Source organism: Musa acuminata, chromosome BXJ1-2 (genome assembly GCF_036884655.1).
Source record: "Musa acuminata AAA Group cultivar baxijiao chromosome BXJ1-2, Cavendish_Baxijiao_AAA, whole genome shotgun sequence".
Classification (NCBI taxonomy): Eukaryota; Viridiplantae; Streptophyta; class Magnoliopsida; order Zingiberales; family Musaceae; genus Musa; species Musa acuminata.
The window spans coordinates 31,634,457-31,658,908 of NC_088328.1; the positions used below are offsets into that span (position 1 = coordinate 31,634,457).

Below are 24,452 nucleotides of genomic sequence, written 5' to 3' on the forward strand. Positions count from 1 at the left end.
GAATGGAGGTGTCAGATGTGGGGGGGGGGGGGGGGGGTAAGCATGCATGGATGCTACACCTAACTGGTGTATGACACTCTTCAATGCACTGTTCTCTGAGCTACTAATGGAAGTTGACACTGCTTGAAGCACTTCATCTATTCCAATCATCATCTCTAATTAATGTTCAGATAATTATGAGAATCCCAAGAAAAGCAATTAAGGGTTGATGTTGAGCTAATAATTTTAATTCTAAGAGATGTGCAATGTAGTGAAATGGGATCACCACAAGGAAGAAATGCCATGATATCATCTATCATCTCAATTTACATCTGAAGTTTCCTATCTTGTTATAATTATTATTAAATATAGAAAAATATAATCTTATATCCTATCATTAATATATGCAAATACCAATGTAGTTAGAGAAAAGATCCTACAATGTCATCTCCATGGCTTGACCCACTCACAGAAAGATTTTTGCTTAAATCTTCCCCTGTACTTGGAGGAGTCAAAGGCTTTGAATCCTCTCTCTCTCTCTCTCTCTCTCTTTATTCGGAGGTGAAGAAGGAGAGCCCAAACAAACTCATCCAAAGCCAGGCTTTGTAGTTTGAAGTTGAACAACCTCATCCCATCATTATCTCTCTTCAAAATTCACCATCTTCTCTCTATTGAAGCTTCTTCTTCTTCTTCTTCTTCTTCTTCTTCTTCTTCTTCTTCTTTCTCTCAACACCAAGAACCTCATCCCATCCTCGATACCTTTCTCTCTCCTCTTTGCTTAGAAGTGGAGAGGGAGAGAGCCCAGACAAAAGCTTTGTACTTTGAACAACCTCATTTTGTCCTCTTCATCTCTTTTAAAAGCTCACCAGAGTCTCTCTCATCGCTTTCTTGGAGTGATCTTCTCCTCCTCCTGTCTCTCAACCACCACCTCCTCTTAACTCTTCGTACAATGGCCTGAACCCAGCTCCGGAGCCATGAAGGCCAAGACCCACGTCCAAGACCTTCCCACCAGGCCGCCGCAGGGGCATTGCCGCCGTGCGTCGCGAGGCAGGCCCTGGTACGACCTCCCCGAGAACCCCAAGGCTGCCGAGGCCCTTCGCCGGCTCCGCTCCCCCTTCCTCCTCTTCTCCGTGCTCCTCTCCTACGGTCTTGGGTTACTGTACTGCACCTCCGTCTTCTCGGCCGTGGCGCCGCCGCCCGCCCCTCTCCCCGGGTCGGTGTACCGGAGCAAGGAGCTCTTCGAGAAGCTCTTGCCGGACCTGCTGTCGGTCAATTCCTCCACTGTGCAGGTGAGCATCGTCTCCTCTCTTTGATCAGTACTAGGGTCACCGTGTCATCTTTAATGCGATCCTGTTCATGTATTGCTACCCCCTGTAATTTCTTTGGCTTCTCTCCTTCCATGTTGCAGAGCAGCAGAGGAAATTAGTTCATGTTACAGCTGCTCTTAGTTTACCACACCCTTTCCTCATGATTGCATGTAGGAGATAGTGGCATCCATGTTTCAGATATCATCATTATGCATCATGAAAAGGTAGTATTGCTTGATGTGGACGTGTCTGAAGTCCAAAAGCCAACTTATCTTTGTTTTTGTTGAGACCATTTCCTGCAGCTTATACCCATCACATTAACAGGAGGGATTAATTGAACCACCATTTTATATTTTGTGTCTCTGTTGACTAACATAATTTAAAGAACATGTCCTGCACGCCAATTCCTTTATTTTTGCATGTTCAGCACTTAATGGTTTGATTCTATGCTGTTGCTTTGTGATGGTCCATTGACTTGCCAAAATAAGTTTGTTCTTTTATGAATGTATTTTCCTTAAATATATCATCATGGTTGACTAAGAACAAGTGGTTATTCATTTGTAGCTGAACACAATCTGGACAAGTAGAAGGAAACTGAAACAGTGGAAGGATTGCACAAATCATAAAACGGAACACCCCGGTACGTGCCTGATCAGAGATGGTTTCGTCCGCTATATGTTTGACTAAACCACGAAAAGATTGGTAGATAATTGATGATAAGTGTTCGGTATATAAATCAAATCCGAGTTGTTGGTTTTGCTTGTTTATGGACTCTGTTTGACTTCCTTGCTGAAATGATTATTGATATGACTTTAATTGGTCCTGTTGCCACAGCAGGGTTACAAATCTTGAATTTGAGGGTTCCTCCCCATCCTTGATCTTGACTATGTTCCAGATGTGTTGATAAACAACATACCTTCATGGTTTTTTTCCTCGAAAAAAAAGGATACACTCCATTCTTTGAATAGTCTTCTTCGCATTCTTCATTACTTCCAACGTATGTACTTATATAGATCACCATACAAAATCATTGGTTTTATCCATACTGATGGTGGGTTGAAGTTCTATAAGTGCCTAATTTTTGTTGATTAACTCAACAGGCTTAGAAATTCCTTTCTTGGGAAAAATGTGCCATTGGAATTTGATAAAATTTTTAAGGTCATGCATCCCATTATTCCACCTTACAAAATTATGTGATAATCATGACATAATCAAAGTAAAAATAATTCCAATTCACAGTGCATACAATTTCTTACCTTTTTCTAAACCATTCAAAATTCATATCACTACGTCAAGAAACTGAAAAAAGTGATGGACATTGTGATCTTCATAGGGATTATGTGCTCTACAATTTTTCAGCTTTTTCTTAATGAAACCTGCAGATATCCTAAAGTATTATCTTTTTCTGCAACATTTAGGATAAAGAGTCATCTGACATAGTATGTTAAATGTGTTCTTTTATTGTTATGTGGATGATTTCCTAAACAAATGTTTAGCTTATCTTTTGATTTCTTTGAGTGATGGAGTTATGATTGAAAGGACAAATATGACCAGAGTGATGAAAAATCATGTTGAAGCATTTGACCTAGGACGGCTATATGACAACAAATAGGTCTTATTTTTGAGGAAGAACCTACTCTGTAACCAAGACCTTGTAGTCCATAAGGTATTTCCAACTTGTCATGTTGCATGCATTTCAATTTCCATGAGAAGCACCATTCCATATATTAATAATAGCATGAAATGCAATTGCTTTATACAAAATTATCTGAACACAAAATACACATAAAATCAAGAATCAAGATTATATTTGTTCACAAGCTTTGTTGAGAAAATTTTCTTTTATGATGCACTAATTTTTACTTTTAATCTACAGGATCAACTGAACCATTTGGTTACCTGATAGTTGATGCAAATGGTGGTCTTAATCAGCAACGTTCCTCGGTATTTAGTTCATCTTAATGCCGTTAGCTATACAAAGTAGAGGAATGTTGAGGTTTCATCTGCCTTGCTCTGCAAATACATCTCATCTTCTGGTTAATACTTAATATATGACTTCTGGATGTCAGATTTGTAATGCGGTCGCACTGGCTGGGCTTCTTAATGCTGTCCTCGTGATCCCAAACTTCCATCTTCACAACATCTGGATGGATCCAAGGCAAGTAAACAGATAGTCTTTGCTTAAGCCTTCAATGTGAGACAAGAAGCATTCTCTGCTGTGTCATTGGTTTACTTGATCTAAATAAGTTGACAATTTTCTACTTATTTTCTTTCAGAAGTAATCTTCTGTTGCCCTTTATGCATGCAGTACTGTCTTTGTTCTCTGTTGCCATACTGTAGTTTGTTAGAGATGTTAATTTCGATTCACTTTGTGTGTACTGTTATGAGTTAGTTTATGGTCATATCGAAGAAAGTACTTGTGACCAATCTCTTGAATATCTACTTGGATAGGTCCATTTTTCTGCATCTAATAGGTTTGGGTGGCTGGAACCATATTTACAGAAATGTAAAACAGACAAGTGATTTTGAGATATTGTCATTGGAAATTGTCATTTGAAGATTATTAAATATCTGCTAAAAAAATTGATTTTACTTGTCTAGATTAGATGATAATGAGTTGTATGTATATGTAATTCAGTGTCTACTGCTTTCTGGAAAGACTCTTCTGGAGTTTAATTCGTTCCATATTAGGATGTGATTTTGATTCTGGAACTTGTATAATTGAAGATGCTTGTTCATGATGTTCAACCTCTGAAATAAATTAGAAGATTTTCTTATCCTCTTTACAGTGAATTCAAAGATATCTACGACGAAGATCATTTTATAAACATGCTTGAAGGCCATGTGACAGTAGTGAGGGATATACCTGAGATGGTTATGGAAAGATTTGGTTACGATATCAGCAATGTACCAAACTTGAAAGTAAAAGCTTGGGCATCAAGCAGTTATTATTCTGATGTTGCAGTACCGTTGTTACGGGAGCATGGGTATGTTTCACTGCTTCTGCCTTATCTAGAGTATAGTTTTCTTTTTTGCTGTGAACTTTGCCTCCATTGGGTGTTCTCCTTTTAATGTGCGTAGTCAAGTAGTAACTCCATCAATGTTTTATATTGATAAAATTATCTTATATATAAAACAAGGAAAATGATAATTTCTTGTTCATTAAGGAGGCATCAGCAGAAAAAATCCATATTTCAGGAAAAACCAAACCATGTTTTGAACTTATGATTGATTTCGTGCTGTATATTAGACTACATGCAAGTAGAAGGCTTGTTGACATTCCACAAGGAAACTGCGAGTTTCTGGTTTCTGTCAGTGCCATCTTCAGTGTAATTCTTGTGCTTGTGGCAAGATTTTATAAGTCTATCCTGTTAGTGCCACATTCAAGCTGTCTGGTTTATTTTGGTATTGTATAAAGGAGACCTTCAGGATCTTATGACACAGCGATTATGTATATTTTTTTCATAGTACACATAATATAAACTGATGTCTCAAGGATTTTGCAGGGTTATTCGCATAAGTCCATTCGCAAATAGACTGTCAAATGAAGTTCCATCAGATATGCAGAGACTTCGGTGTTTAGCTAATTACAAGGCACTAAGGTTTTCTCTCCCAATAGCAGCAATGGCAAAGAAGTTGGCCAGCCGTATGGTTGAGAAGAGCTCATTGTCTGGTGGGAAGTATGTCTCAATCCACCTTCGCTTCGAGGAGGTATCGAATTCTGAACCAGTGAGGTCATTCTATGTGTTAAGCTAGTCGGTGATTTTATTCCATGTTCCTTCAATTGCAGGACATGGTGGCCTTTTCATGCTGCATTTATGATGGAGGGATGTCCGAAAAAGTAGAAATGGATTCTGCTCGCCAAAGAGGTTGGAAGGAGAAGTTTAAACTCCGAGGTCATTGTTTGAGACCAGACCGAAACCGAATGCAAGGAAAATGCCCCTTGACACCTTTGGAGGTACCTCACAAAGCTATATATCTCGACTGTTTCGATTTGGTGACATAATCATCTTCGGTTCAAGTTTTTTTGGAGGTAAAATTTTAAAAAGTTTTTAAAACATAATCATTCTAGATCATGATACTCCATGACAAATATGCAACTCCTTTTGATTGTTGTATATAACTTACAAAGCTACGCATACATAATCATTTTTGCTTATGTGTGCTCGATGACACTTAAATGAGTACTTTACTGTTTTGCTTTAATTTTTTGGTAGGGCTGAAGCCGATATAGCAGGTTTCAAGAGGTCATAAAATCTTATCTTGATGTTTCATTCGGCACACGAATAAGATTTCTTCCTTAATATGCATTTCCAGGATATTTTTCATGTAATTGTTATTGTTAGATTTAGATCTACCCCGATCTGTCCCAAAACATTATAATTTACCCTGAAAACTCTGATCAATCTGTTGCCTGCTGAAACTTACATGCTACTAAGATCTATAACTAGTTGTCTTCTCCCCTGTCAGGATAGGCGGGGATGATGTTAAGGGGTATGGGTTTCAGCAATGACACTCCTATTTATTTGGCATCTGGGAAACTCTACAAGGAGGAAACACATTTGGCTCCTCTACTCCAACTATTTCCTCTCCTTCAAACAAAAGAATCTCTTGCTACTTCTGAGGAGCTTGCTCCATTTCAGGTACATTAAAGGCTTCTAATGCCTTCCTTATACGGTGTCATTCCCAATTGAACTGCGATAATCGTAGCACAAAATTCCGATGCAGAACTACTCGTCAAGAATGGCTGCTCTCGACTACTCTGTTTGCCTTCACAGTGAAGTGTTCGTGACCACTCAAGGTGGCAATTTCCCACACTTCATGATGGGCCACCGGCGCTTTCTCTATGGCGGCCATGCCAAGACCATCAAGCCAAACAAGCCAAAGCTAGCCGTGTTGTTTCAGGACACCAACATCAGGTGCTCCTGCATCGTGTATTCCTGTTCTTCTTGCTAGTGATTGCTGAAGTCCATGAATGTGAACCATTGATGTTCGATTCACTGCAGTTGGAAGGCTTTCAGAGGACAATTGGAGGTGATGCTTGATGAGAGTGAAAGGAAGGGGATGGTGCTCAGGAAGAGCAGTCAGTCAGTCTACTCCTTCCCTTCACCAGATTGTGCATGTCTCCATGATCATCAAGCCAACTCAACATTGTTCAAGAGATATCAGCACCACCATGGAGTTGGCTGACTGCAGTGTTCATCTCTCCACCTTGGAACTTGAAGGAGAACCCTTTTTTTGTGTTGAACACCTTCATCTGAGACAGCACCTGCTTGGTTTTTGCAGCAGGATGTGGTTGCATGACTTTGCCTCTCATGTAGATATGATATATTGGAGGATAATGAGTGATTTTTCTATGCATTTGCAATTTGTTTTATCTTTTTTTTTTTTTTTTCTGTTTTTGTTTGATTGATGGACATGGGAGCCAACAAAATGAATATTTTGGTGACCTATTTTTCCTGTGAATAAAGTGCATTTTGGAATCAATCTTTGTATGCAATTGAAATTTCTTCCTCTTTTTCGGGGAAAGAATTATAGATAGAGAAATAAGATTATATGGTACGAATTCAGTGCAGCAATTTAGCAATGTAACATAATGAAGCACATAGTTTAAGTAGTTACTGACACAGAATTGGCCTCCTCCTGTTGTTTATGTCACCTGCAGGAGAACAGCCGACATAGCAGCAGATTACAGCACACCGAACACAGAGGAAGAAGACGATGAACGACAAGCGCGCAGCTATACGTATACAAGCATGCACGCATGCATGCAGCTGGTTCAGGGGTCTCATGCCAGCGTCTGCTTCATGGGGTATATGAGAAGCTCCCCGGCGGAGCCGCCGTCGACGAGGGCGGCGATAGACTCCGGCGTCTTTTTTGTGAAGTCGGATCCCCAGGTTCGTAGCCACACGTCTTGAAGGCTACCCTCCTCGGGGAAGAGCAGCCTGTAGGCGGTCAGTTCCCCGTCGGACGACAGTTGCGCCTTGCAGGTGGGAGCAGTGGCCTGCAGACCCCGTCGCTCCTCCCTGGAGGATGCGGCTTCCACCTCGCTGGCCCCGCGGATGTGCATGGTGCACGTAGTCTCCAGCACCAAGGTGTAGTTGCCGTTCTTAAGCAGCGCCCCGCCGGTGGGCCTGTAGATGAAGTCGTCCGACGAGTACATGATGTAGCCCGAGCTGTCAAAGGACGATGACGCTAGCCGGTGGTTGGAGACCGTGCCGTCGCTGCCGCTGCTGTTGGCTATGGATTTGAAGCTCCACAGCGAGGGGCCGTAGATGCGGAGCGTGCCGTCGGGGCGGAGGAGGAGGGCGTAGCTCCCCCGACGCGCCGGGCTGCCGGTTGTCCACAAGGGAATGCCTTCGGTGTCGCTGACGACGGCCACGCCGTACCTGTTGATCCAAAATATGCAGTCGATGGCTCGGGCGACGCTGCCGGAGTTCCATATGATCATGTTGTTGGTGTCCCTCAGGACAAGGTCACAGTCGACCTGCAAGGTCAAGGTGGAGCCATTGTTGGCCAGGCTGTCGCCCTGCTTGAGGATGCTGGACTCGAGGTGAGAGAAGAGAGCAACGTCGTCGTCAGCGAGAACTGTCAGGGTCTCGAGGGAGAAGAAGAAGAAGAAGAAGAAGAAGAGGTAGAGGAGCAGAAAGGAGTTCATCGTACGCCCGGGAGCAGCTGCCATAAAAGCTCGCTTGCTCACTCCCTCGATGCCTTACTCTCTATATATAGCCTCGTTAGGGTAACGTGACCACACAGGGTCCATCGAGGCCCGTTGATTTCATCCTCTCTTCATCATCGAATCAAACGGACGGTTGAGACGACAAGATGGAACGCAATATAGAGCTTACCCTACGCAGAGTTTGCATGATCGGAAGCCTTGTCAGCATGTGGCATCAAGTTTTCTGCGTCTGACGTGTACATTTGTACGAGCCTCCTCAATTGTTGCCACATACATCAATCTAATTTTGACCGGTCCGATTGTCAGATAGGTTGTTGTTTGCATGGGTAAGCAAATAGCACGTACGACTTCTCAACCTCGAGTGTTCATTACGTTGTGTGATCATTAAACTTGGACAAAAAGGTGGCGACATATAGCATTAAATTGCTCACGTACTGACCATAGTGTTGTGCGAACACTTTGATGCAACCCAGTAGTACTCCCGTATGTGTGACATTTCATGACAGATGCTTAAACCATGTAAAATACGTAGATGAGGGACAAACTGATACGATCTATTGCTAATTAGGAATCTCCCTATCCTATCTTTCCTTCCACACGCATGCAGACAATGTCGATGCCATATCCTCGTAGTTCTTGGATTCTAACTTCATGTACGACCTCCCTAGCTTCCATGGCTTTTACTTCGAAACATCATGAACAAGAGCACTATTCGATGATGATATGTGTACAATATATATGCAGCCGGGCAATCTGAGACAAGATGATGATTAGCTTTTGTGTTTGCTATAGTATGTGCTCGTTAAACCGGACAAAGATGTGGCGACATGGCATTAGATGACAGTGCTGTACGTTCGATATGATGCAAGATAATAGTTATCGTATGTGTGATTCGATTATTGATCGAAGGTCGCTTGTTCTCAGATGCTTAATCCATAAAAAGCTACGCCTACATGGGACATGAATAATATTACCGTGCAGCATGGATGCAGACATGGTTTACAGGAGTAATTGAACTCTGTCATCACTACATCACAGTTCTTAGGTCTCTCCTTTTCATCTTTGTTTACCCTCTTGGATCATTTTTGCGAGTCATTCATGTATAAAGCTGTCATGAGTGACCAGCACGGTTGCAACCAAGAACACCAAAAAACCACTGCCAGTACACTGCATGTCAATGGCATCTATCTTGTTCCTTCCCCTCCTCTACTGTTTCGCCTTCTGCCTTCTCCTTCGCCCGGTGGTCTCCGTGGACGCGTTGTTCAACGAGCCAGGACAGTACCTCTTGGCTCCGCGTAGCCTCGGCGACTTCGGCTTCTACTTGGGAACCAACTGCAGCATCCAATATTGGCCGAAGCGTGCAAAGAAGTACTACTACCTTCATTCGGGTTTCCCCGGCGCGAGGGGTTGCCAGCTCTGGATGAACTACAACGGCACCTCCCAGCTCCTCCCCGCTGGCGAGGTCGAGCCGAGGAAGTTCAAGCCCGAAGCCACCCGCTCCGGCTACTACGTTCTGGCAGGCGTCCAGGGCGACACCTACGTCTACGGCCCGGCGATTTTCTGCACGCCCAAGGAGCTGTGCCTCCCGGCGCTCCCGCACGCGGTGGCGCCGCGCTCAGACGGACACCGGCTCCTCGACGACCGCGACGTGGGGCTGGGCGGCGCGGTCATGTCCGGCCCCAAGGTGGTCTTGCCCGGCGACGTGCTCAGCTACGCGAACTACACGCTGCGCCTCGACAGCACCTGCAACCTCAGCATCGTGGACGTGGGGAGTGGCGAAGCGACATGGACGACCAACACGGCCCTCCCCAATCTTCCTGTGATCGAGTGCCAGATGTTCTTGAGCCCCATGGGCGAGCTGGTGCTCAGGGCTCAGCACCCCGACGGTAGGATCCAGCGGCTCTATGGCACAGGCGCGATCGCCGGGCACTACGACGATCCCGGCCACCTCTACGCCCTACGCTACGACGGCAGGCTCATGATCTACCCACCCAAGCCATGGGGGGCTTGGTTCGACCTAGATCCCAAGCCAGTGGCAGTAGCATGAGTGTCTACGTTAAGAAGCTCTTCTCTGCGTGCATGTTGTCTTCATCGATGAGTTCGTCCTCACGACGTGTCAATGTATGCATGCATGTATTCATGTAGGATTATACACATACGCCTGTGTATGCAGCTGGGTGTTTGTAGTGTAACTTTGCTACCATGAAGTATAAGGTTATTTGTGTAAGATATGCGTGGTCGATCGTCTAAGGTGTGATCTTGTACAATGAAATAAGAAGAGAAGGGTTTTACAAAAATTATTATTACTATTATTTGCTTGTATCTATCGATTGGCTTATATTTAAGTGACATCATGATAAAAATGTCTTACGAAACATCTTCGGTGTTATATGTGAGTTGATTCGCAAGTAAATATTAGAATTAATCCCTTGTTGACACTAGATAAGTTCAACTTTAATAATATTACTTGAAAGTCTTTTTATAATGGGTTTATGGTGTCATAACCTCTACGCGTTCAGTATAAAGTTGGTGATATATTGAATTCGAGGTAAGATAACAATTTACTAGCTCGGGGGCACTTGATATTGATTGGGTGGTGGTGAGATGTCGATGCTAAAGTATCTACTACCTAGCACCTAGGTGTTGGCTATTTTGTCCATCCATACAAAATCTCTTATAGTATCTTAAAGATTTGTAAAAGAGAAAATGGATTAAAGAAAGTATTTAGCTTAGGATTCCACAAGTAAATATTTTAGCAAATACTTGATAGGTAATATAAATTACAAATATAGATTTCGTAAGCTTTGAACAGTCATACGATAAATGGTCGAAAGTGATCCACAATGATTAAAAGTCTAAGTACTTACGTGACGCTACTATAGAAATAAGATAACAAACCAACCCTAAATACTATCTCATTGGCCCATCCGGACATGTGCTACTTGGGTAACTTTAAGATGTTGTGCTGAGTAATACTGCACTACTCTATATAGCTAGAAAAAAAATCTTAAAATGACTATCTAAATGACATATTTTATGATAATTTTATCTAAGTACGATGACCGCATACAACCTTCGTTTGTAGGTTTAAAATGCTACAAAAGCTAATTAACATGGGATTGTTAATCCTACTGCAAGCCCTCTATATGTTGTGCAAAATGTGAATAAAATCGAAAGACACGAACATATACAAATATTACATCAAACATAATTTGTATAAATTTATCCATAATATTCTCCCTCACATATTCCTTCGATGTCCTTGTGGATGACTTTGCGAACGATGCATCACCTCACTTTCGCTAAATCTTCAATCTTTTACTATAGTTGTAACATGCCTCTTAGCTCATAGCTTCTCTCTATTGTTGTTTTTGATTAGTTAAATTTTGATCCACTAACACTACTTCAACTCACCAATAACTCTGACCCTGGTGTAGGATCGATCAAGTTGTGTTGACATTTGTTTATTCTTACGAATCCCTTAGATGAAGGAAAAGATCTTGTTGTGTCAGTTTCTTAAACGTCATGTGCCACTTGAACTAAGGGATGCTTGTTGGAGCTTTAAGAAGCATCGTCTCATAGACTTTAAAGTTTTTATATATTTTCTCTATAAAATTTGTCAATTGATTCATATTATATTTAGTAATCACCTCCAGGTTCGCATTACTTTCACTTTCGATTAACACTATGTTGAGAAATGAATTAGACAATATACTTTCGATAGAATCGATTACCATTAATAAGAATTTGACAATTGTTGTCTTCCATTAAGTTTCTTCGAATAGTCTTTGAACATGTGTAGCTTCTTTATTAGACAAATAAAATAATTGAGGTACTCGATTTTACTATTCTCTTAAGAGTTGAAACAACAAAGGTTACTTGATCTCACCCGTCTCTTCAATGGTTGTACTTTATGCATCAAGCTTGTTACTACTACCCTTCATCTACTCTTTACACACTTCTAAAGCACTTGAAGTATTTACACTCCCTGCATTAAGTTAGCTACTACAATTCATCTCCTCATTACCATCGAACTTCTAGAATGTATGAAGTTTTCCTTGAAAAGAGTAAAATTTTATCCCAACTTAGGAGCAAGTCTCCGATAATTTTGGTTGCATATGGGGTTATACCATCTTCTCTATCATTTTTATCACCTACTTATTTGAGTAGAAAGGGTATAACACCGTATATTATTTACTTCATTCCTTAGTCAAATATGTATCGATCTCAAATCTCTCACTTTTAGCTATCTTGATGAGAAGCTTATCGATACCGATCTTACATAATTCCCTACCCTTTGTCATTCTGTTTTGTCTCGGTACCTTGAGTTTGTATTTGTATTTTTTACCGCATCAGCCTCCTTTCATAACCATGCACTCTCCTTCTATAAAAGTAAGAGATCTATGACTCCATGGAAGTTCCACACTTGTTGAGGGAAATCCTCTATTCTATTAAAGAAAATCATCTCTTCTAATCTGTATAAATAGGAGAGTGACATGTTAATGTATTCGAGCTAAAACTTCTACAATAAAGCTTCTTCACTTTTTCAATAAAACTTCTTCACTTCTTCAATAAAGCTTCTTCAATAATTTTTTTATCTTTTATTCTTTTCAACATGGTGTCAGAGCAGGTGAGACGAGCGAGGCTCCACGGCCATCGAAGATTGCCTCTCTAACCCCTGCCCGCTTCTTCCCTCTTCTCCTCCATACGACCTTCTTTTCACTGGCATTGCTTACATCGACCAGGTTTCTCCACCAAATCGTTGCACTCTTCTACTACACCTCTACTGCAGCTTTCTCTTTTGCTGCAACCGTCGTCGTCGCCGTCGCAGCCGTCACCGTCACCGTCGCAACAACAACAGCAACGATATGCTCTTGCCCTACTCACGAAGCCTTTGGCTTGTAAACTGTTTGCATCGATTCAAGATTGGTATCCTTGACAAGAGCACCATCTTGCGGGGGCCCTCTATTTTGTTAAAGAAAATCCTTCTTCCTAATCTGTATAAATAGGAGAGGGACATGTTAATGTATTCGAGCTAAAGCTTATTCAATAAAGCCTTTTCACTTCTTCAATAATTCTTTTTATCTTTTATTCTTTTCAACAATTTACACCCTTTTTATAGCGATCGGTAGATCCGCCTTGGTAGCACTATGACACTCCTTCAAGTCCACCTCTATCCTAATCAACGTTTAGTATTAAGTAGCTAAGTCCTTTTGGACTCATTATTGCTTCCTCACCCCTTTTGACCACATGCTTTAACTCCTTTCTATTTTTTGACGAGTTTCCCTTGATCAATAGAAAGATAGATTACAACTCTCATGTAAGGCCTACATTATCATGTTGCAAGGCTTATGTCGATTCTATTCTCCTTTGTATCATTGATAGTAACGTTTGTTCACTCTACCTTATCCTTTGACTTATCGAGCTTTTTTAAGTAATTATGAGCTATAAAGTAGTTTAACTCTCTAATCGCTTTGATTATACCTTTATATGATCAACAAACCCCTATGAGACTCACTAGTAATTATACTTAGAATCCTTCTTAGTAGTACACGGCCTCTCTGATGACCAAGACTTTCTACTGATATAAAATTTAATACATGCATAAAATATCCAATACCATGACATTCACGTATTGAATCCATAACCTATCTTTCTATAATGCAGTTGATCGAAGTGGTGCTCCAAATATACTTATATCATTATACCTATATCAAAATATTAATAATATTTTACATAATTTATATATTTTATAAATTTTAAATTAATTACTAAATAACTACAAATAATAACTTTACCCATGAGAATTTTCAGATTTATGTTATTCTCGAACTCTTGAAAGATACATTATGCAATATATAGCCAATACTCCCGTTTATATTCGTGACATAATATAAAATATTATCTATTGTATAAACGGGTTAAATGATCGCGTTTCGATCCGATCCGATTACTACGCTTGGATGCATCGCGTTAAATGATCGCGTTTCGATCCGATCCGATTACTTCCGTTTCGATCCCCGTGGAGTTCGTCACTGTTACGTGGTCTCCGCGCCATCTCCTCTAGCGACGACGATGGCGGCGGCCACTTGCGGAATCAGGCAAAAGTGGATGAGAGGATTGACGGGGAGGAGAAGTAGGAGGAGGAGGAGGCGTTTTAGCTGGAAACCCTAGGTCTGTTTGATCTGGACCTTCTGGCTGGCTACTCGTCAGAGGAGATCAAATGGTTTCACCAAGGCGTCGCTTCGATAGGTAAATGGATGCCTAATGCTTTTACGATAAGCAATGGCATTTAGGTTTCATGAATTGACTTGGTGCCCTCCGTAATGGTGCATTCAGTTTGGTTTGGGGCAATTCCATGCTAGTGGAGTTGTCCATCCTGACATGATGGTTTGGGGTAATTCCTTTCTGTCAATGTCGTTGGTCTGGCCAATCAACTTGCAATCTTGCTATTGATAACTTTGAATCTTAACTAGGAAGTTCAAATGATATCAAGCTAACTGCAATTGCTTGTTTGTGTTTTCCATTTCATTTCCACTGATATTATGTTGTTTCAATCTTTCAGATGTTAAGATAGGTTTGGGATGCAAGTCTTTACATTGCATGTTATCAATGTTCTTTCTCTGCATTTATTTTTCTGTTACCTGTCATATCATTGATTTTGTAAAGAGAAAAGGGAAAACCATTTCATTAGCCTCCCATTACAGAGGTTCAAAATTAGCAAGAGACAAAATTGGGAGCTTCAGCTCCCCATATGGAGATATTCTGAGATCGCCTGCCATGGTTAGCAAGTGTATCTGCTAAGAAATTTTCCTCTCTGGGAAAATAGTGAAAACAAATTACATTTGCTTTCAAAGAAAGATTCAGAATATCCTGAATTGGCAACTTCAGGTGCCAAGGAGGGTCGGATTTTTGTTTGACAAGCTCAATGATCTCTTTAGCATCAGAGTGGACTTGAGCATCCTTTATGTGCTCAGCCAATGCCCTTTTTAAGTCTCCAATTATGGCGTAACACTCTATCTGTTGATGTCCATAACTCTACATGGGGTTGTCATATCATTAATTTGCTGTTGCATTTGAACATTTGGGTGAATGCATTAGTTTCTGCATGTTATTTGACATTTTGAAGGCTGGTGTCATGCATATTGAACCAACAACTTCCATCAATTAAGATAATTTTTGTTTAAGATTAAAATAGAGGGATGTTCTAAGAATTTCTAAGTGGATTTTCTTGAAATTCATTGCCATACATCTGAAGGTGAACAAGGAAAGTAACAGTTCCTAATGAATGTGAAAACATTACCAAACAAAATGGCATTAGTGAAATTTACTTACTGATATATTTGAATGAAGTCTGTAACATACAATATTTCCCTCTATTGCTAGATACATTTGCAAAGGTAGCATTGCATATGCCAAGTATAAGACCTTCTATAAGGTAGTCCTTCGAGTTGATTCTTCTGGCAATTGAGGTTAATTCTGCTTCGATTAAATATCCTATATATGCTAGTACTTGCACAGCTTCAACTTTCTTTTGGAAGCAAAAAAAATTGATCTGCTATGCTTGTTCTTTCTTGAGGAGATCATAAAACACCTTTGGCCTTTTGTAGCTTTTAATGCATAGCGTCTGCCACCAAAGAAACCAGTGAGTGAACTCCTTCCAGTAAATTTCAGGAAACTCCCAAAATGTGAAAAAAGAGCTCGGAATAGCTTGCTAACAGGCAATTAGTTGAGAAAATGAAGACGCAACTAGCATAATTAAAATTTAGAAGTAGGTATCACTGAGACAAGAAATTTGTACCTTGAAAAGTAATAATAATAATATCAGTGGCAATTAGCATTCAGAATACATGCAATTACTTTCTCGGCTAATGGTAGTAAAAATTATTTCTAGAAAGTAAACTAGAAGTTATCTATGCTACATTGAATGAGAACATTTCTCTGCAGAGGAACTCACACTGGAAAGGACAATGCAAAAATACAATATCACCTATTTTAAGAAAGAAAATACAATAATGCTTCATAAAATATTATGTTTTAGCCTATGCAAATCACCTGATTTATTAAACTATTTTGTAATGAAAGGGTAACTTTTCAAGCACGCTAAAACTTTCATGATTGTGATAATTTCTGGTTACTTGACTAATTTTATGATTGTGAAAAAAGAAGCACTATTGTATTTTTGCTACATAGGTTTCATGATTGTGATAATTTCTGGATATACAGATCAGGATAAATCCATGACCATATAAATAGTATAAAATGGTTTAACTACATAGGTTTCATTAGTCTGTGTACATGACTAATTTTATCAAAGAACAGGAAAAAGATTATGAAGAACCTTATATTTTAATAAATATTTAGCACACCCAGTTTCTTTTTGCTGTATCCATGAATTCAGATAATAATTTTTTTTCGGACATTTTAATATTCTTGGCTACCTGCATCGCGAATGCAAGATGGAGTAATGTTGCTTCTGACCATGGTCTCCCAATAAATTGAAGGCCGATTGGTAAGCCTCCCTTGTCATAACCAACCTTAGAAATAACGAAGATAAATTCTATAGCAAAGAAAAAGAAAAAGAAAACAATTAATGTATAAAAGAGTTGAAACTTATTGTACCAGAAGGGTAACTGCAGGCAATCCAAGGAAGTTTCCTGCTATCGAGAACCTGACAAGTGCAGCTAGAACAAATATACAAAGACATCATTAGCATCTGCAACTACTAAAGATCTCTTTTTTTCTTGGGAAACAGAGCTTAGTTTTGCATAATACATTTCTTAGCTTCTTGTGAATATGCAGCAAAGAGAAAAAGGAAAATTATTCAAATGAAGGTATTGCTAACCTCCATTTATGTAATCTAGTTCTCCAGTGTCCGCAGCATCACTTAGTAATGGGTATGCAGTTACACTGTAGGAATGAGAAAAAAAAAAGCACTTGGTGTGAAGACAAAACACACTGAGGAACAGTCAAGGAAAGAGCTTGCTCACTACAAAATTGTATCAGAAATTTCATGTAAAGTTAAACTGGTAATACGCTAATATATTAGTTTGATATACGATATAAATGAACCTCAAAGATGTACGATATAAATGAACTGAAAAAGATGTTACAATCTGAATCCCAAATGAAAAGTTCCAATGTATCCAAAACCTAAATCAGCATCTTGATATCCAAACTTTGCCAATGTTGAAAGTTGAAGTAGGTTACCCTGTCGTAGGTGTGACAATCACATCTGCCCTTTTGAAAATTTCTTTGTGGAAGTACATCTGACGGTTCCTGGAAATACATAGAGAATAACATTTCAGACATGCAATGGAAACAAATAATCAGAATTAGAAAGCTATCTGCTTTGACGAACTTAATAGTGAAAATAAGTGACAATATAAAGCTAATGTCATACATTGATTGACATATCAATCCTAAAAGTTCACTTAACTAATTTAGGGTAGTTCATGAACTCTAAACACAAATAAGATATTGTGCTTCTTGACAAAGAATTATGTTGCAGAACTTTATATGGCAAAGATCATAAAAGGTCTGTCATAGTACTGAATTGTGTGGTTATCTAGATTTGCTCTTGATACATATTACTTCTTATGTCTGCAATTGCTACAGTTGTTAGTGTACCCGCATAAAGTATTAGATTGTTGTAGCAAAAATGCTAATAGACTGAATTTGGTTGTTATCCAGATATGTTTGTTTTGATATCCCTGCTTAATATTGTTAACCAATGCAAACTATAAGTATACTTTTATGCTTATTTTAGTTTCTCATTTTAGAGAATATTTTCTAGCTTTCTATAGTATTCATCTTATAAATGTATTTTGAAACAAAAGGTACAGAGACTTTAAGCATGCTACTTTTTTGGCAGTGTCTTTAATTCATTGGGTAACTGGAATTGAGGTATCACTTTTGCTTAATAGTTGTGATATTGAAATTGAAAGTCACAAATAAATGTATTAAAAATTAAATAAACAATGAATCTTCCCTCTAACTCTTCCATGGACTTTGAAGCAACTTACCTGATTCTTTGTGCATTCAAATAGTCTCTGCTACTGAATGAACCATAAACAGAAAGTGCTACTCTTGCATCCCACCCTATTTCTGCATAATCACTAGCTTAAAGCAAAGACATTACATCAGCTTTTAATTATTATTTGAACATAAGCCTGTAACAACTTATTAAATGATGTGTGCAGGACTCTGCTTACAGTTTTGAAAGATGTGGAGCCAATGAAGCAGTGCATTCGGATCCAATTGTTATGTAGTGAGCCAGGCGCATCTCTTCTATCTCAGGTACGGTGACATCAACAATCTAACAAGTATGTGTTAAAGCTTAGTTAAACTAATGAAACTATCATACAAATATGAGTAATCAATAATAACTTGTTAGTATAATTCTCAACATCTCCATATTCTGCATGAAAAAGAAAAACTTTGAGATTTTTAATCTTGGAAATTTTGCAGAAATTATGAACCAGTATCCTAAATCAAATTACATAAGTAAATTCTATACCTTCCATCCATAATGCTGGGATAGCATCTTTAGAGTTTGGTCACAACAGTTTCTAATGTCAATTGTGCTGTCATTAAACCACTGCTTAGTCCAAACAAAGAATTAGTTAGTGTCAATGTTTGAGAATTCAGTATAACAAGAACTTTAACTATTTTTCCCCTCAAAGAAGATGAGAGGAAGTTATCTAGCTGCAATACTAAGTGTACCAAATTCATGTGAAAAGATGCACAATAATTCTAGATCCAGCAAATATGGTAATTTGGTGCTAACCTTGCCATATTTGGCTAATTTGATGTTGGTGATTGACTGCATGGAGTCAAGCAGAGGAAAGTTCAATGAGGGCTGAAAATCACAAGGAAAAAGGAGTTACAAGTTTGTCTATCCCAATTGCCAAACAAATTGGTTACTTTTATGGATAATATATACAAGATAAATATGTGGATGAATGAAATGTGGTTATGACCTTCACACCTGTAAAAATGTTGGTTGACTAAATGGAAGATGATCACAAATAGCTGCATAACTGAATTAACAAAAGCCATATTAAGTTAGATTCAGGTGGATCACGTAAAAAAAGTACACATGATGATATTTTAGATAACTTACGTTATAAGTGCATCTTCAACAGTTGCTGCTAATATCCCCGGCATTCCGACTGTCCAATTTAGTGGGAGTATCCTGAAATGGTTATATAAATGCATGTTATAGCTGCAACAAATCGAGTTAGTCCTAGACTGGATATGAAAAGAATTTCTTTCCCAAGATTGGTGGTTTACCCAGAATTTGATAACCGACCAGAAGTTGGCTTGAATCCAACAACACCACATAGTGCAGCAGGCATTCTCACAGACCCTGGACAATTTTTTTTTCAGGTGAAAAGACAACCACCAATTCATTTCAGAAAAGTTGTAATGTGAAAATGAGTAGAGACAACATAAAAGAGCAGATGCTGGCCCGTTAAAGTGTTCTTTTTATTGTAAAAAGGAGACATTGACTCAAAATATCATGTCAACAGACATGAAATATATATGAAGGCAAACAGGACACCAGACAGCACCAACAATACCAAACATTAGTTACATGGATTTAAGCACAATGTCCTGATCCACCTGAGCCACTTTTAATGCTAACTTGTAAGAAAATACTTTGGTCGAGTTTATACCAGATGAAGGAACCATATACAAGTAATAGCTCTGGATCGAGACTGCTGATTCTCAAGCCGCAGAAGGCTTTTGTATCCACGGTTCCTAGTCTGTCCATATCAAATGGAATGGTCAGGCAGCTGCTCTTAGAGTCGTGTCCTCTGGGTTGGGACTTCTTGACCCGCTTGGCAGAAGAACTCAGTTGTCAGTTAGACTTGCGATCTGGACTATAGTTTGACCAATCAGATGCAATTTGATGTGCTAGATTCACTCCTATTCGCCCTCATATCTAATTAATGAACTCCAGGTGCCATCTTAATGTCTGATTCAATCTAATTGGAGCATGAATCAAACTGGTTGATGGCTTAGTAGCTATTTTTCCAATTCTCAATAACTGATCAAACCTTTCCATCAGGTTCTCAATCGTGAACCTCAGTAAACATGCTAATTTCTTATTAGTATCAATTATTCCTTCGATTTTATCTTTTGCCATCCGGTTACTTCTGATTGCACTAATTATTCCAGATTTGGGTAATTTGGAAAATGTAATCCATTTGTTTGAAATCATCAAAATTGAAATTCTTTTATTATATCTAATTATGAATATTATGTATCTAGAATGCCATCACATTGACACTTTTGCGGTTTTGCCCATCATCAGTTCATTTTATTGACCCGAAGTATGTTGTTTATAGTGTTAGGATGCTAAAGAGAGAAGCTCAGGACAGGAATAAGATAAAGTACAAGAGAATTTTGAACATTATTCAAAACATGTCCTTCCTCTTGCATTGTTTTTTGGGCTTCAAAATTACTTATCTAATCTGAGAAGGAAATGGGATAGCTAATTCACTGGCTGCTTATGCCAGAACCAAAAGGGTTACATCTATGTGGAAGGAGATTGGCCTTTAGAACTAGATTTTTTGGTTCGCTCTAAAGTAAATTGTGTCTTTGCACTATAATAAGTAAAATTTAGTCGTTTGTGTTAGAAAAAAAAATTAAGTACTTGGAAAAAGGAGCTTGTGGAGAAATATACTATAGTTGGCTCAAATTTCTTCTGGACACAGCATTGTACTTACGGAAACTTGCCAACCATCTTCTATATTTTTTTTCTAGGCTTTGTAAGTTTTATTACATGCTCATATTCATGTTGATATGACACTTTACTATCCATGTTTGATGTCTATTGCTTCCACACTATTTTGATATATTTGTAACAAGTTCGTAAAGCATATTAATTTGTCTATACCTGAGATATAAATGAAGCTTATATCAGAGAACCTGGTCAGACTTGAGTTGACTTGGATCGTTGATATTTTCTGTGGGTTCAATCTATCCCCGGGTTCTGGGGTATGATATATATGAATTTATTGAGAAATGGAAGAGCCATTAATCAATGTCTTTTTTTTTTAATTCCAGACTTTGTGTAAATGGGATATACAAATGGCATGGCCATGACAACATTATTAACTTTTTGTTTGGAAATTGGTGTATTATTTGTTACTCAAGATTGAGACTGTGAACCTACACGATTTTGCAAGTAATGTTGTAGCATACTTGAGTTTTGACTGTCGTCTTTGAGAGCATCTCTGTAGGATCTCACTCTAAACTGTTTCCGATGAATTATCTTGCTCTTCATGTACCATGATTTGTATGTTCTAGAAATATATCGCAGACATGGATTTGTGAGTTTATTTGCTATCTAACAGAGAAATATCATGTCCAAACTATTTAGTCAAAAAAGCAAATTTTTTTGTTAAAATTGTTGTTATTAGTGAGTTCAAATCTCTCATTCAAATGATTCATTGCCAACCAGGTCAAGTGCTTACCTCCGCCATCGACACCAAGTGCAACTGGACACAGCCCAGCACACACTGCTGCAGCAGATCCACTTGATGAACCTCCAGATATCTTGTTGATGTCGTAAGGATTCCTTGTTGCCCTGTAGAACAGCTTCAAGTTAGCTCTTTCAATTAACTGCTCCGACCATATTTATTAATGACAAGTTTTCATGCGTAGAAGGACATACAAACTTTTCATTTCTCCCCTTTCAGAATAACTACAAAATTACTCAAATTCTGCAAATGTGATGCAAGTTATTCCAAGAATAGAAGCCTCTGATTAAGAATTAATATTCTTTGTGCTACCAAGTGTTTATTTATACTTTTTCTTGTGGGATCGGGCAACGTTTTGAGTTCCAAAGAATAAATATTCTTTGTGCTTCCAAGTACTTATCTATGTTTTCAGGAACATTTGCAGCAGAAATTCTTTTGTTATGGGACTGGGCAACATTTAGAGTTCCAATCACTCCAGAACTTTTGTTTTTGTTTTTTTTAACTAATTAGTGATCTAACACAGTTCATTTTATCTTATTCAGGCATACTGAGGTTGCTTCGAGCAACAAAAGGCAAAAAGTGTTTTTTGCCTACCCATAGTGAGGATTGATGCCACTGGCGCCGGCGCCGAGCTCGTGCATGTTGGTCTTCCCCACGAGGATCGCACCACAAGACCGCAGTTGCTTGACGCAGCTCGCATCCTCGATACACGGCCTCACCTTGTGCAGCCACCTCGTTCCTCCTGAAACAACCCACCATCCAAAGTCACAGGAACACCATCTCCGACCGTGTACAGCGGTAAGTCCTTCAAAACACTCTTTTAAGATATGCTACCGGTAGTAGGATAAGGCATGCAATCGATCTCGTCCTTGATCGCAACCAATACTCCATCCATCATGGAAATTGGGGTGCCTGATAAAACATCAAAACCACTATTATAGCTGATCTGTTCCTCGATCAGGTCATTACGTTATATATTTTTTTTCTCATTCAAAAATTGAAGATTTATTATTTCTAATAATAGTTAAAATTAACATATAATTTTTAGCTTCATGTGTAAATAAAAAATTTCCACCACAAGTTTGACTTGGAGGAGTAGTAGTAGTAGTTCAGGAAGATCAATTGCAATGATATAAAATACATGTTTAGAGGGATATAAGAATCTCTATTTTTTAGAGATACATATTATTACCTAATAAATTTTACTCGCCTCAATTGCCCGAAGGAGGCAGAGAGGGCCGACTTCATGGTGACTCTCAAATAACCCCTCACCTACCCATAGGACAAGTTAGGTAGAAAAGAGGCGTCACTCTACATGTTTACAGCGTCATATTAATTATTTTTTGCTGCTTTTAATGTACATTGTACCAAATGGCCATTAAATTCACTCCCCATATTTAATCGAGTTTTCTCAAATTAACTTTGATTTCTTTCTTCCTTTTTTTTTTTTTTTTTTGAATGACCAACATGAATTTTAACCAAAAGGACAAAATTAGTGTACAAACGTAGTCTTACCTTTATATCATACATAGAGGTCTCTTTTTTTTTTAATGCTTATGTAAATTTTAATCTAATGAAAAAAAAAATTAGAAAAGAAAATAAAAGAAGCATATGGTTTGGTTAACAAGAATTGACTTGGTTTTTACCAGAAGAACCTCAGAATGATCGGCGCATGATTCACCTACAACAGTGAATGTCAATTTCATGCTAGCTCAGTTGACCTTGTTGGAAGTCAACCACAAGCTAACTCTGTCGGACAAGAAGGTCAGCTGAGAGAGCTCATTCTGAACTGAGGTGACTACCCCAGATGTGAGATGATGACACAAATGAGGGAAACCAAGGTTGCAGTGATGGCTACCAACCTCTGTGATACCTCCGTGATGATTCCTCTGCCTGCCTGAGAATGTCTTCGTGGCTGTAGCTGATGAAGAAGGCCATGTGGAGTTTGGGATCCTCTGTCTCCTTCGCCGCAGCGAGAAACCTCCTCGCCACCTGTAGATATGTGGTCGTGAGATCCGAGCAAGCGTTCTTCTGCGTTTGGAGTCGATTCCAAGAGCAAATGGCACACCTCAAGAGGAGTCGTCTCTCCTGATTTGTAAGCTCTGAAGAAGTCCCGAATCGTCCAGCGCTTGAATTGGGAAGCCGAGTCGGTGAAGGAAGAATCCAAGCATGGAGGAAGGCAGCTTGCAGCTTCCTGAACTCGTTCGGCAGGCGACAGATTGGGCTTTATGGGAGTAACACTCTGTTCTGAGATATCTGAGAGGGAGAAAGAGCACGAATCATTACATCCGACCGAACAATTGTAGTTCGAGAAGCGATCCAAACCTTCGTTGCTATGGGTGGCAGTGAACAGTGGCGGCTCCTGGATCTCCGCGACCGAGACGAGCTGCAAGAAGACGAGCCATCAGAGGGAGAGGGAGAGGAAGAGAATGGGCAACAAAGCATACCCTCTGTATGAGGTTGTCCTTCTTCAGTATGTAGAGAACGATCGATCCGAGGATGGGCGACTCGAGAATCCACACGAAGATCTTGACGAGAAGCCCCGCCACACGAGGAGCTGCGATTCGGGGGAGGCCAACAAGCTCCGATCACTACGACATCTCATGAGGACGTTCCCAGAAGTGGAGCAGAGCAGTGGTTACCTTTGACGTTGGCATGCAGGTAGAACTCGTCGCTGTGGGCGCCGAGGTCCACCTCGGGGGCAGGCTTGTACGCTTTCCCGGCGTCCCTGAAGAGTCCCATGGCCTTCACACCGATGTGAACTCGTCGAAGACGACGACAGCCACCTGCTCCTCTGTTTTTTCTTTGGAGTGTTTGTGCGTGTGTATATATATATAGAAACGGAGGGGGGGAGAGAGAGACAGAGAGAGAGAGAGAGGCGTTTGGGGGCGGAGTTGGCGAGAGAATAGTAGCTGAAGAAACAGAGGATGCCAAGCAAAGAAAAAGAGAGAGAGAGAGAGAGAGAGAGAGAGTAATGAAAGGAAAACAAAGAGA

The 24,452-nt window shown here is 39.6% G+C and overlaps 3 protein-coding genes across 4 annotated transcripts; 1 reads left to right on the forward strand and 2 right to left on the reverse strand.

The window, feature by feature from the left end:
- Window positions 1-513: 513 nt before the first annotated feature.
- LOC135610105 (O-fucosyltransferase 10-like) lies at window positions 514-7,921 on the forward strand. The gene is made up of 10 exons (XM_065104157.1): window positions 514-1,268; window positions 1,851-1,926; window positions 3,163-3,230; window positions 3,356-3,444; window positions 4,076-4,273; window positions 4,793-4,997; window positions 5,077-5,244; window positions 5,762-5,929; window positions 6,015-6,205; window positions 6,293-7,921. Exons 1-10 carry the CDS (start codon window positions 954-956, stop codon window positions 6,474-6,476), a joined length of 1,662 nt encoding a protein of 553 aa, XP_064960229.1. The 5' UTR covers window positions 514-953; the 3' UTR covers window positions 6,477-7,921.
- On the reverse strand, window positions 6,876-7,986 carry LOC103976544 (mannose-specific lectin 2-like). The gene has a single exon (XM_009391784.3). The coding sequence runs from the start codon at window positions 7,966-7,968 to the stop codon at window positions 7,075-7,077; it is 894 nt and encodes a 297-aa protein (XP_009390059.2). The 5' UTR covers window positions 7,969-7,986; the 3' UTR covers window positions 6,876-7,074.
- A 7,296-nt stretch (window positions 7,987-15,282) lies between these two features.
- LOC103976545 (fatty acid amide hydrolase) lies at window positions 15,283-24,328 on the reverse strand. 2 transcript variants are annotated; one of them, XM_009391785.3, is made up of 20 exons: window positions 24,101-24,328; window positions 23,906-24,015; window positions 23,784-23,844; window positions 23,527-23,714; window positions 23,321-23,450; window positions 22,293-22,370; window positions 22,053-22,200; window positions 21,453-21,565; window positions 19,261-19,336; window positions 19,091-19,162; window positions 18,956-19,007; window positions 18,755-18,826; window positions 18,485-18,565; window positions 18,180-18,283; window positions 17,991-18,083; window positions 17,176-17,244; window positions 16,811-16,875; window positions 16,588-16,649; window positions 16,407-16,502; window positions 15,283-15,592 (listed from the first exon to the last, which is right to left on the reverse strand). In XM_009391785.3, the coding sequence occupies exons 1-20, from the start codon at window positions 24,198-24,200 to the stop codon at window positions 15,524-15,526; spliced, it is 1,839 nt and encodes a 612-aa protein (XP_009390060.2). In that variant the 5' UTR covers window positions 24,201-24,328; the 3' UTR covers window positions 15,283-15,523. The 2 variants fall into 2 exon arrangements, with proteins under 2 accessions (XP_009390060.2, XP_009390061.2); XM_009391786.3 differs by lacking the exon at window positions 16,407-16,502.
- Window positions 24,329-24,452: the final 124 nt, after the last annotated feature.